Source organism: Heloderma suspectum, chromosome 13, assembly GCF_057233095.1.
Source record: "Heloderma suspectum isolate Gila_16-S chromosome 13, 16-S_ref, whole genome shotgun sequence".
Lineage (NCBI taxonomy): Eukaryota > Metazoa > Chordata > Lepidosauria > Squamata > Helodermatidae > Heloderma > Heloderma suspectum.
In genome coordinates, this window is record NC_139470.1 from 17,095,953 (window position 1) to 17,109,575 (window position 13,623).

Below are 13,623 nucleotides of genomic sequence, written 5' to 3' on the forward strand. Positions count from 1 at the left end.
AAAAGAAATTAACACATTTTCTCACCGGCTGCTGGGATCTCTTCAAAGCAAAGTGAAGGCTCTAGAAGCTGCCATCTTCATTTCCTGTGAATGTCTCTGAGCTACATGGCGACTAGCCTTTGTGATGAATAGGGATGTTGGGGAAATCCGCAACAGATTCAAACGAGTTTGAATGTCTATGAATCCGACCTGTGGATTCCACATCGGACCAGCTTTTTCCAAGTCACGCGGATTCTGTGGACTTGTCAACCAGTTTTTCATTCACTTTTGCGGGGATTTGCACTAATCTGCATTTCCCCAAGTGCGCATTAGCACTAATGGGCTGTTTTGCATCAACTAATGTGCATTTGCACAAGTGTGCATTAGCGCTAATGAGAATTAGAACGAATAGAATGGAATTTTGGTAACAAAAAAAAAAAATCTGATTCCGTCAGTGAGCGGACGATGGAACGAAAGATGCCTGACAATCTGTGAAACACAGATGGAACAGATTTAACAAAATCCGTACATCCCTAATGACTAGCTGCACTTCCTGCACCATTTTGTGGTGGTGCCCAGGACAATTTCTTAAATTTCCAAATGTGCCTATGAGCCTACAAAGGTTTCCTACCCCTGTTACAGGCTCTGTTTTAAAGGCATGTTTAGATAACTTTATAACGTTCCCCTCCTGAAGGGGAGGTGGGCTTGGGTTGTCTGCTTAAGCTGATTACAACTCTCGTGGTGTTGTACAAATGAATACTGCAATGTGGTTGTTTTGGGTAACTCTCTTTCCTGCCTTGAATAGGTACATTGGACCTAGCACAGTGTTTGGCTCCAGTAGTAAACTTGCTAATGTAGAACAGTGGAGATGTGTCTCAATTCTTAGAAGCCATTCAGGGGGTAAGTGTGTTTGAAACTCTGGAGGACATATGACAACACTGCATTTATTTGATCTCTGAAGATAGGATCGGTGTAGTGGTGAGAGTGTTGGACTGGGAGCCAGGAGATCCGGGTTCTAGTCCCCACTCGGCTGTGGAAGCTCATTGGGTGACTTTGGCCAGTCACAGGCTCTCAGCCCAACCTACCTCACAGGGTTGTTGTTGTGAGGATAAAATGGAGGAGGAGGAGGGTAATGTAAGCTGCCTTGGGTTCCTTGCAAGAGGAAAAAAGGCGGGATATAAATGCAATAAATAAAGTCAAATTTCTCTCCCTGTCATCTGGCCTGTTTAGATAAGTGGTGCTCGGAGCAGCCGGCATTGTTTCTCATTGTACTTCTTCAATCCAGTTATTTAGGTACTCGCAGCAGGGAAGATAAATGGCAGCAACCATCAAGAGTCAAACCACACAAGCTTCACTACTTAGTCATCATTTGCTGTATATTTTCAGCAGCTTGCAAATAATATTGCAGAAAAAGTCACAAATGCAAAACCACCATAGTTCTATGATTATCTCCTCCTCCCCCTGGTCCAGAAAACACAGGGCAGTTCTGTGGTGATTTCTGGTATCATTATGAGTGTGGTGCAGATGGGTAGACATCTGTTTTATATTTATGGTGTTGTGTTTTACAATCTGCAGTTTTGTATTTATGGTGTTGTATTTTGCGATCTGCACCTTGAATACACTTCAGTGTAGAAAAGGTGGGATAAACTTTATTTAACTAAATAGATAGCAGTGAAAGGGGCCCATTTGTCGCTTTGGCTGGTTGACTCGGACAATTGTAGTCACTCAATATAACGGGGGGGGGGGGAATCCAATGTATTACAAAAGTAAAAGTGAACAAATTAAACATAGATAAGAGAAAATGATTAATAAATCCAAAACTAACAAACCTAAGCTAAAGATAAAATTCCATAATACTGTTCTCCAATTTTTTTTAAAATAAAAGTGGCTGTTAACCAAACCAAGGATAAAACATATGAGGCTAAAATCAAAAATTGTAGTAGTGAAATTTCTCCAGTGCAATCTTTTACGTTTGCCTTATAAAACCTGACATGGGTCTTAACTAGGGGTGTACGAAACCCCACTTACCTGGCTCCGCTGGGTTCCGCGGCGGAGGGGGGAGGCGATCCGGTCCTCCCCCCGGAATCCTTGACGGGGGGGGAGGAGGTGATCCGGTCCTCCCCCCTGGAATCCTGCCTGGCCGGCTCTGCTCTGCGGCCAGTCCGCGGAGCTGCTGGCTGGGCCAATCCACAGTGGGGCCTCCATCCGCCGCCGGGATGCTATGGACGCAGATGGCGTCCTGCGTAGGGGACACCATTTGCGTCCCTACGCTAGGCCGTGATAGGCTACGTATATATTTACATAGCCTATCACAGCTTAGGGTAGGGACGCAAATGGCGTCCCCTACGCAGGATGCCATTTGCAGCTGCAGCAGCCCGGAAGACGACCTGGAGCCGCTTCCAGGTAGGTCCGTTCCAGGGATTTCGGGTGGTGGTGGTGGGGTAGTTCCTTCTGCCATGGACTCCGGGGGGCCGGATTCTTTAGAATCCAGCCCCACTGGAGTCTGTGGCGGAATTCTCCAACATCCCTAGTCTTAACTAGTGAATTAAGAAAGTAGCAGCTCCTCTCAAAATCTTTATATCCATATTGAAAAGCAAGAAATGTATTTTCTGGCAAACTGACCAATTTGTTCCATTTTTAGCAAGTCAACAGGGTTTTTCTCTCTAATATCTTGCATCATAAAACCATTAAATAATGTGGAAGGTCCTCAAACTCATCTGACAAAAGTGTGAATAGTAAGGCGTCTTAGCTAGTCTACCATCAAGGACTGTATTAGCTGAAACCTGGCAAGCATTCGTTCTTTCTTCAAACTGAACATTTCCATTTTAAATGAATAGTCCACTGGACCTGAGATATATTTAAGTAGATTATATCAGGAGGATATCTTTATACTGTTAAGAGATGTAGAATATTCTTGCAAAAACACATCGTTACTGCATAATTTAAACACCTTTTTAGCTGGAGTGTAATATCTCTGAAGGAGGTAAATCTCAGAATAGCCAAATATCTGTAGTACACACATCATATTCTGATACCAAGATTTTTCCTTCGATGGACAAAAGCCAAATTGTTGGAAGTAACATCATTTTGCTAAACAATGCTCTGCCATTCCCTTGCATTTTAACCAATAATTAAATGTCAGGTGACATCTTCCTAGTCCAAGCCTGAGATCCCATTTTTTACCATAGGCACTGTGTCAGGGTGTGTCTGGGGCCCTCCTAGATTGTTAACATTCTGTTCTAAATGGAATCTAACTCATCCGAGACTTGCAAACCCTCAATCTTTGATCCATGTAGTATTTGGGGCAGAATTTTTAATTTTTTAAAATTCAGGATAGGAGCCCTCTGCCTGCCCCCAGCAGTATACCTGAATTTAAGAATTATGCTCATAACCTGTTTGGCCTTGAGTTTTTCAGCCCTGATAGGGAGTTGCCATGAACATGAGGCAGCAAATAATATACTCAAACAGTATGTGGTTACCTGCCCTATCTCATTTTGGCCAATGCTCCATGTATGGTTGTTTGAGCTACTTCTAAAAACTATCACTTTCATCTTTTTATACTTAACTTGTGAATTCGTTGCCTTGACAACATACTGCCAGATTAGCCAGAAGTCAAGAAGAGTTTGAGATAAAACACTAAAAACACTTCTGGATCACTAGTTACATATGAAATAGTCTTTTCTAGACAGCCGATGGGGAAGAAATGAACATTAATTGCATCTTGGGTGGCTGTTTTCCTTTTTGTGATGAATGTCTCCTGATCCTAACAGATATTAAAACAATTTCCCCCTGACTTCTTTGTATTTGCATAACGTATTAAATAAACTCTCTTGAAAAATAGTAGTGAGGATTCAACAAAATTACTTGATTCACATGGAGATAGTCATGTTAGGCCCCTTGACTATGGAATTTTAGTTATGGCCAGGTTTACTGTGCATTTTTCTTGGAATGCAAAGGGACTGTTGAACTGGTGTTGGTTTTCCATTCTCACAGGGACATACCTTACTAAAGTTTTTTGCATTCCATACAGATGTCATGGATGTGGCATGGTCTCCTCATGATGCTTGGCTGGCCTCTTGCAGTGTGGATAACACTGTCGTCATCTGGAATGCTGTGAAATTCCCAGGTATGTGATGCCCAGACAGATTGAATTCTGAGCACCAAGAGGTAGGTGCTCTGTTTCACTGTGGGCTGTTGCTTGACATCCCCAAACTTCTCAAACCGGGATACATTAGAACATAAGAAGAGCCATGCTGGATCAGACCAAGGTCCATCTAGTCCAGCATTCTGTTCATACAGTGGCCAACCAACTGTCCACGGGAAACCCACAAGCAGGACATGAGTGCAACACCATGCTCCCGCCCATCTTCCCCAGCAACTAGTGTACATAGGCATACTGCCTCTGATACTGGAGGTAGCATAGAGCCATCAGGACTAGTAGCCATTGATAGCCTTCTCCTCCTGGAATTTGTCCAATCCCCTTTTAAAACCAAGTGGTGGCCATCACTACATCCTGGGGAAGTGAATTCCATAGTTTAACTATGGACTGTATGAAGAAATCCTTCCTTTTATCTGTCCTGAATTTCCCACCAGCTTCATGGGATGACCTTAGATTCTAGTATTATGAGAGAGGGAGAAAAATGTCTCCCTCTCCACTTTCTCCACACCGTGCATAATTTTGTACACCTCTATCATGTCTCCCCTTACTCGCCTTTTTCTAAGGAAACCCAGCTGTTGTAAACATCCCTCATAGGGGAATTGCTCAGTCCATTAATCATTTTAATTGCCCTTTTCTGCACGCATGAATTCCAGCATGGTTGGATGCCAGCTTATACCAACATGATAGGCTTTATTTGTGTGCTGCCATGTTTGTTGAGCCTGTGATGATGTTGAATCAGCTCCCATCAGCCCCAGCTATCATGGCCAGTGGTCAGGGATGAATGGCAGTTATGATCCAAGAACATCCAGCACCCACCCTGATGTGATGTCTGCCCACTCCTGCTCTTGAGACATCAGGCTTGTGGGAACTATTTTGTTTTTTAATTGAATGCTGAGGTCTACCAACTGGACCCAGGCACAACATAGTGGCTCATGGGACAAAGTCAGTTATCTACTTCACCCCATGAAATCATACATTGGAATATATACAAATCTACCTGTGAAGTATCATAGATCAGAGATTCTAACATATCACTCTAAAACTGGCCAGCAGAGCCAAACAAAGGCCTGGTCCAAAGCAACCAATTAGTATTCCTATTTTGCAGATGCAGAAACTGAGACTGAGAGAGAAGCAATTAGCACAAGGCCAGCCATGGCAGAGGGTTTTTACAAAAAAAATCTACTTGCTGTTTCAGAGCCAGCTCCAGGCCCCAAAAACGTGGAGTTGGCACTAAAAGTCAGAAAGGAGAACCACTGCAAACCACTCAGAGACCTACCAGTAGATCCTTATCTGCATTCTGCTCAAGAAGAACCTTTCAAATCTCTCTTGGGTTTCGCAAATGAAATAGTTTCCAGAAATGCTTAAAAGTCACCATGTACCATTTTTATCTCTTTGCTGAATGCAGAAATCCTTGCCACTCTGAAGGGTCACTCTGGCTTGGTTAAGGGGCTCACGTGGGATCCTGTTGGGAAATACATTGCGTCGCAAGCCGATGACCGAAGCTTGAAGGTGTGGCGAACCATGGACTGGCAGCTAGAAACTAGCATCACCAAACCTTTTGATGAGGTACGTGTTGGTTAGCGGTCTCATGAAGCAACAGAAGAACAAATAATATGTCATCCCTTGAACAGACATTGTCGGCAGATTAAATAGTAGCTCTTGTAACCTGAAAAGTGGCAGCGTACATGGAGAGGGTCCTCACTGTTTAGGATGGGCAGCTGACTCTTGCTTTTCTGAGAAGAAACTGTATTGGACTTATTTACAAGAAATTAATCTTAGAGATCCAGGAGGGATTGTTTTTCATCTGACCCTTCTGAAAAAGTTAGAGGCTCTCTTTTGCAATTCTGGTTTGCAGGGCAAGCCCATTCCATAGCTTGCTGGTTCAGATGCTGCAAAGGCAAGGAAGGAGGCAATTGCAGCATGCCAGGGGAGGCAGGAGCTTGTGAGCCTGGGGCGCCTTCCAGGCTCATTCTTGTAGGGCCAAACTAAGCTTTGACATTAGATCTGAACCAGGCCATATCAGTTGAGGGGTTTTGCCTTGTTCAGTCAGGTGTCTTTAGAGCAGATGCTAGTGCTTCCAAATTGAGCATGTTGCAGTTTTTTTTCATTGAACGTGTTCCAATCTTTCTTTCATTGCTCCATATATATATTGGACAGTGTTCTCATTCTTTCTCTTGTGCAGAGCTTTTAAACGTAATGTTTGCTCTCCCCACATGCTTCATTTTAGTGGGTTTGTATAGTGTAGTCTGAAAACACGGATGCAGAACCTCTGGCCTTTGGGCCTAATGTAGCCCGCAGAGCTTTTGCATCTGGCCCGTGGAGCTTCCTTGTGTTCCTCCAGGAGGCAGGGCTTGGCCTCCAAGCCCTGCCCCTGGAGGAGTCCCCACTGTTATTTCCGATCTTAAATCAGAGATAACAACAGGGATGTGGCTATCTGAGTGGCTTCGTGTATCATCCACCACCTTGATGGGGATGACGGGTGCTGTATGAAGCCAAGGAGTTGGCAGGTGCTCCTCTCAGCACTGGCCAAGTCCCTTCTCTGTGCTGAGGGAGGCAACTCTCTGCCTCTTTCAGCATGGAGAAAGGCAAAAGTGGGTGGGTGGAGTGGGGGAGATGACATCAGTGAGCATGGGGCAGTTCAGCTCCCCCCCAAAAACATTTCTGCAACACTTGTTTTAAAACTTCACTAAACTTTTCCAGTTGCAAATCATAACCTCGGTGTCCACTTAAAGCCTTGGGGCCAATATTCAGGCCAATACATGGTGTTTCGATACTGCAAGGAAAAGACGTCACCTTCCATACAACAACGGGTTAAGGTTTTGCACACACCGGCCTCTTTTTTTTTTTTTGAACTGGCCATTTATCGACACGAGTGCAAAGAAGATATACACAAGAAAATTTGGCCAGCTTTTCTTGACACTTACACATCATAGTCCAGTGTAGTTGTTTTTTCCAATGTATGTGGTCACATCACCTTAATCTATGTCACCTTTCCCTATTTCAACTCTCCCTTCTTAATTTTTCTGATGTTAATTTGTATTGTTCAAAAAACTGAAACGAAAAGCTCCTAGTTTAAAAAACAAATGCCTTGGAGCCAACATTGTTGGGTGGCTGGCATATGTGTGAATGAAACCTCAGTTGACACCAGTAACAGATAACATGCTTGAAAGTGCTGAAGATGGTCTGCTTTATCCTTCAAGCTTCCTTGTTTGTATGAGCTCTGAAAAAACTTGTTTTTTGCGGCTTGATTTTACTTTCAGTGTGGAGGAACGACGCACGTTTTACGTCTCAGCTGGTCACCCGATGGGCACTATCTAGTCTCTGCTCATGCCATGAATAATTCTGGGCCTACAGCGCAGATCATTGAGCGGGATGGATGGAAAACCAACATGGATTTTGTCGGCCATCGCAAAGCCGTGACAGTGGTGGTAAGTTGGCAGTGACGGTGGTGGGACCAGGCTACCTGAAACACCACCTTCTCCCATATGAGCCTGCCCAGGTTTCAAGATTTTCAGGGGAAGAGGCCCTTCTGTCTGTTCCTCTGCCGTCTGAGGAATGTTTGGTAGGGATGCAAAAGAGGGCCTTCTCAGTGGCCGCCCCCAGGCTCTGTAGTCTAGGTTGGCTCCCTCTCAGTTGTCCTTCCACTGGCAAGCAAAGATGTTTTTATTCGGGAACGCCTTCGGCATATAAGCTGGTTTGCTGCTGAAGGGGATTTTAATTGCTTGGGTGCTGTTTATTTCTTTTATTGTTGTGTTTCGAATTGTGTTTTTAATTTTTTGTTCTTACGTTATGTTTTAATTAAGATTTTGTTTTTAATTCCCAGTTTATTGTTAGCTGCCTTGAGCGCCATTTTCTGGAGGAAAGGCAGGATATAAATTAAATAAATAAGTTACCCCCCATCCTGGATGCAGACAGAATAGCTTGAAGGTAACTAAAACAGGATACCATTGTGTTAACTTTAGGTGATGATTAAGGTCTTGAAAGAGGCCCTGTTCAGGCAAACTAATCCCACACATGATTAGAGTTGCATGGAGGAGAGTGGGGAAGACCACGCCCACTCTTTCCCCATTGGAAGAGTATGGTTCTAGATAGCAGACAAATAGGGCTAGCGAGGAGGTGCGCAGTGTAAGAGCCAAGATGACATTTCTGCATTCCATTTGAATAATTATTTTTATTTATTTATTTAGTACATTTCTAATCCGCCCAATAACTAATGTTCTCTGGGCGGATTAGAACCAGTTAAAAAACTAAAATGCCAGTTTACAACACAATTAAAAATATAAAATAAAATACAAATATTTTAAAGAATAAAATACAATATAATGCAAAACAATAAACAGCACAGGAATCAATAGAACAGACATAATAACCTAGACCTAGGTCTCTAAAATGCCTGGGAGAAAAGAAAGGTCTTTGCCTGGCGCTGAAAAGATAATGTAGGCACCAGTTGAACCTCTTTGAAGAGTGTATTGCACAAGTAGGGTGCCACCACTGAGAAGGCGCTCTGTCTTGTAGCCACCCGCCTAGTTTCCTTTGATGGGGGCACTCAGAGGATGGCCTCAGAAGATGACCTAAGGGTCTGAGCAGGTATATGTGGGAGGAGATGTTTCTTTAGATAGTCTTGTCCCAAGCTGTTTAGGGTTTTAAAGGTCAACACCAATACTAATCCCAGAAATATACAGAAAGGGCCTCTTAAGGAAGCTTAATTTCTTCTTTATTTAGTTTTCTGCTTAATATGCCATTATAGTGAGGGCCAAAATACATGACTGATCCTTTCAACATTAACTCGACTTCTTAAATGAATTAGTTTTAAGAGAATCACCTGGTCCTTCTTTTTAGAAATTCAATCCAAAAATCTTCAAAAAGAAGCAAAAAAATGGGAGCTCAACCAAGCCTAGCTGTCCTTATTGCTGCTGTGCGGTTGGCAGTAAAGATCGGTCTCTTTCTGTCTGGGTAAGTAAAATGTTCTGTCCTTGCTGATGTGATCAGGGTTTGTGCAGATACACAGACCTTGAATGAAGAGCCTGCTGTGGATCCGCAAGTCACCCCTTTTAGGACAGATGTGCACGTTTTTTCAAAGCAGCTGGTTCTTCATTTTTCCACAAGAAGCTGGCTGTGCAGAGTGCTGATTGGCTGGCCTTTGTGACAGTCATGAAGCCACCTCTACCTGACCTTTGCATCTGGAACATAGGGACGTAGGAAGCTACCGTATACTGAGTCAGACCATTGGTCCATCAAGCCCAGTATTGTCGACACTGATTGGCAGGAACTCTCCAGGGTTTCAGGCAGCAGTTTTTCCTGCCCTGTGTGGAGATGGCAGGGATTGAACCTGGCCTACCTTCTGCATGCAGAGCAGGGGTTCTGCTACTGATCTGTGCCTCTCCCTGACTCTCTGGCTGTGGAGAGGGCTGGCTGGCCGGCCCTTGTGGAAATCATGACCCAGCCCTCTTGCGTGAGAAAAAGGGTTGTTTAACCCCCAAAACTGATTGGTTAAAAAAAAGAGAGAGGACCAAATAAATATTTAACTGGATAAATATGCCAAGTGCCTGGAAGAGAAAAGTTGTTAGTCAAATGCCTGCCTGAGACATTGGTGGGGGGTGGGGAGCAGGGACAAATCCATTCTGGAGTTGGAGCCCGGTTGCATGTGGCAGTAGAAGAGAGAAGTTGTGTATGTGTGCGTGGGGGGTCACAGTAGAATAAACCCACATTTGCTCCTGAAGAGAGGAATATCTATCTTTGCTTGTTGTCAGTTGGTGATACAAAGCAGGTTCTGCTTACCTGATCTATCACTTTCCATTTCTGTATGCATTTTACTTCGGCACGTGGTCTTCTGTCAGCAGTGCAAGGCTGTAGAGCAGCGCTTGATGCAGAAGCTGCTATATGTTGGTTGATTTCCTTAGGAGTAAGCACTTGCTTTTCCACAGTTGCATTAAAAGCTGTCTAATGCTCCAGAGAACATTCAGATGAAACTTAGTTTGCTGTGTTTCAAAATTGTGAATACTTCATTCTCAGTTGGGGTAGTCAGCCTGTGGTATCCATGCAGCCTCTTCCCGCCCACCCCCATCTCTTTGTAAACCCTGGAAAAATGTCTGGAATGCAATTAAGTACTTCTAATTACTTTTGGGTCTGGTGCATGTTTACCTAACTCCCCTGCCCGTGTCAAAACACAAACATTCATTTTCAACTGAAGAATCTTATTAAATGCTACCATTGAGGTTGATGAGACTATGCAAAAAGGTGTCTCGTACCCCCAAAAGTTCACTGTTCTAGGAGCAACTCAGATCTTTATTCAGCAGCCTCTTTTTAGCAGGATCTCTTAGGCCAGATTCAGATGAAACACTAAAGCAGGGTGAAGCAAGCTGCAGCAAGCCTCGGGCCCACAAGCCCCTATGGTTTCAAATCCTGGTCTGTGCAAACTAACCTCAGTTAAAATAAGCCATAGTTTCCTGAGTGTGGATGTAACAGGAAACTGTGTGTTTATGTGTGGGTTATTCCAAACTGTTAAGCTTTCAATATCCTTCCCGTCCATGTGGGGTGTGGGTAGGGGGTGCGCACAAGGCCAAGGCTTGCTAGAGCTTGCTCCTGTAAAAGGAAAAGAAAATGCAAATAGGGCAAGAAGAGAAAGCTGAGTGCTGTAGATCAGCCTTCCGCAACCTGGTGTCCTCCTGCTGTGTTGGATTACAACTCCCAGCATGCCCTAGCCAGGTGCTCTAGGTATTCCTTCTTTCTTACTCCAAACCTAGCCTCAAATCTGGCTGAAAACGTTGGATCTGCAGGCTTTATTTTAGGAATCTGAGGTTTATTGGCTGGTTGTTCTGTTTTTAAGACTGTTTAAGTTATTGGGAACAAGTTGCTGATGAACGTATTCTTCTGCATTTGCAACAAGACTAGCATGTGGCGCAATCCGTAAACTTCAGTATCCTATCCTCCCTCCCTCTTAAGTTTTTCCATTACTGGGCATTCAGCTAGCATGCATTAATACATGGTATACTTTCCTGCATGCTGTGAAATCTTTAAAGTAGTGGATTTTTACATGAGTCTATGACATTCACTAACCCTGAAACTTCTGTTTTTAGCTTACGTGTCTGAAAAGGCCTTTGGTTGTCATACACGAGCTGTTTGACAAGTCAATCATGGACATCTCATGGTAAGACAGTGTTGATTGTGGCAATAGAAGCTGCTTGTGTGAAAACGTTTCCAGCGCTCACCTCTTGAATGCTGTTTGCCATCAGCTTGCCCTTTCAGTTTTCATTCCGCATTGTCATCTTCATTAAGCTGTTTGCTTCTCGTCAACTATCAGTTCCCATGAAGTTCTGCAATATTTGACTTCAAGTCTGCTTAGCTCCTTTTAAAAAAAAGTATTATGATTTACCACTTTTACCTGCCCTGTTTTGTGCATGTCTCTAATGATGTATAGAGATGATGTATACTGCATCACTCTCCCTGGCAGGAGGGGCTGCTAAGCAAACGAGGGACTCTCTGTCCATGGTTTGGTTAGGATTGCATTTGATCCAGGTATTCTGACTTGATCCTCTCCTAACAAGCTGAGTCATAAGCCAGGGTTTGTTCTTGGGTTATGTTTCTGGCTTGTTAGGAGAGCAACAAGCCAGAGTTCCCGGTTTGGACATAATGCTAAACAAACCACAAATAGAGGATCCCTGGTTGGTTTAGCTGTTCCTGATGTCAGGACAAGCCAAGCTGGAGCCATCAAGCAGCACACATGACCACGCTTGTTCATTTCCAATAAACCAGGACTCTAAAGAATTCCAACTTATTGCTACATGTGAGCTGGCCCCATGAGCGTGCATCAAAATCATTCCCTCTATTCCCGATGTCCAGGCTGTGTGTGCTTTTGCTTATTTAGCCAAAACAGCAGCACCCATGCAGAAAGGTCAAGTATCAGCAAGGATGGGGGAAACTCATGGTTTGCAGAAATGCAACAAAGCTTTAGGGAACAATCTCTTAAGGGGGGGACCCCCCCCAAAAAAACAGCCCCTTAAGGACTTGAGTGTGCTCGGTGGCCATAGGACACTGGCATTTGGGGGTGAGGGGATGCAGAATAGAAAACTGCAAAAGGAGGGGGGAGTTGAATGGAGTGTCTAGAATCCGGAACAGCTGCTCTCTATACTGCAGTATTTTGTTGCAGATCCCACTTGTAATAAATCTAATAGATGTGGTGTACTGAAACCTGAATTTCAAAACCTCTGTGGCTTTGTTCAGATGGGAAGGGCCAGCACTGTTAATGGATTCCAAGGCAAGTCCAAGTTGGGTGGCAAGGGCTCCTGCTTGGGTGAAAATGAAGGATAGGGAGCAAGGAAGCCAGGAGTCATTCGTTAGCTGCAGTTTAATCTGAAGCAAGCTTAGCGGCTCCAAGATGTATACATGGGAGCACAAGGGACTCTTATTGTCTCACTGAAGGACAGCTGGTGACTAAGCTCACTTTAGAGAGCCATGGATAGGCGTCTTCTGGCTCCTCCAGGCCTCTCAGCTTGTGATTGCTTTGTTCTAAGTTGCCTACTAGGCCAGCCTTCCCCAACTTGGTGCCCTCCAGATGTATTGGACAGCAAGTCCCAAGTGCCTCCTCTCAGGGAGTTACAGACGATGGCAGCAAGAAAGAGGGCCTTCTTGGTGGCCCCCCCCCCTCCCCGATTATGGGATGCTATCCCCAGTGAGGTCCCCCTGGTGCCAACTTTGTCATCTTTCTGGTGCCAAGTTAAGACTTCCCTCTACTCTCAGGCATTTGATAGCATATGATAAGATTTTTAACAGTCCCTAGGGTTTTTTGTTTGTTTGTGCAAAAATCTTTTTTATATTTTTATATACAAATGGTTTTAAATTACATTGTTATATTGTATTTTTAGGGTTTTAGGGAGCAATCGACGACCATAGGATATCTGGTTTTCCAGGAACTGACCTCGGAGCCCATGCTCTGAGGTCGGTTCCCGGAGAATCAGCCTCTCCATGCTGCCTCGGAGGCAGCGCGGAACAGCCCTGTCCTCCGTGCTCACAAGAGGAATGCGGAGCGGCCAAAAAGGGACGTTCTGGAGCGGGGAGGGCGGAAATGCCTGTACGACACATCCAATGTGTCGTACAGCAGCCTCCTCACCCGCTCTGCCCTCTTGCAGCTAGACAGCTGCAATCGGCTGTCTAGCCAAAAATGCAGGGCAGGAGGAGCGGAGGATCCCCTTCGTGCTTCTCCTGCCCTGCATTGGATAGGCGGTCGCCTCCGAGTTCACAGGCAGCTGCCTATCTGCATAGGATTGCGCCCTTAATCTTTGTAAACTGCTCAGAGAGCTTTGGCTGTTGGGTGGTATAGAAATGTAATGAATGAATGAACTCCCATAATTCCAAGCCATGCTGGGTGGCCCTCAGTTCCAAAGCAGGATCAGTGCTGAAGCTGAGGCGAAAGCTGGCAGACATCACACCCAATTTCATGGAACTTTGCTCACAAAAACAGGCATGTCCGTTTCATTAGACAGGCAGAA

General features: G+C 44.5%; 1 protein-coding gene across 2 annotated transcripts in view; it reads left to right on the forward strand.

The window, feature by feature from the left end:
- The window catches only part of HIRA (histone cell cycle regulator), a 59,042-nt gene that overhangs the window by 15,538 nt on the left and 29,881 nt on the right, over positions 1 to 13,623 (forward strand). For both annotated transcript variants that reach the window (XR_014785801.1, XM_084820364.1), the window contains exons 5-10: positions 785 to 879; positions 4,010 to 4,105; positions 5,544 to 5,704; positions 7,399 to 7,566; positions 8,978 to 9,091; positions 11,215 to 11,285. Coding sequence is in view for 1 of the 2 variants with exons in the window: in XM_084820364.1 (XP_084676490.1) it covers positions 785 to 879; positions 4,010 to 4,105; positions 5,544 to 5,704; positions 7,399 to 7,566; positions 8,978 to 9,091; positions 11,215 to 11,285 (705 nt within the window). In the remaining variant the exon portion in view is untranslated. The remainder of the gene's footprint in view (positions 1 to 784; positions 880 to 4,009; positions 4,106 to 5,543; positions 5,705 to 7,398; positions 7,567 to 8,977; positions 9,092 to 11,214; positions 11,286 to 13,623) is intronic.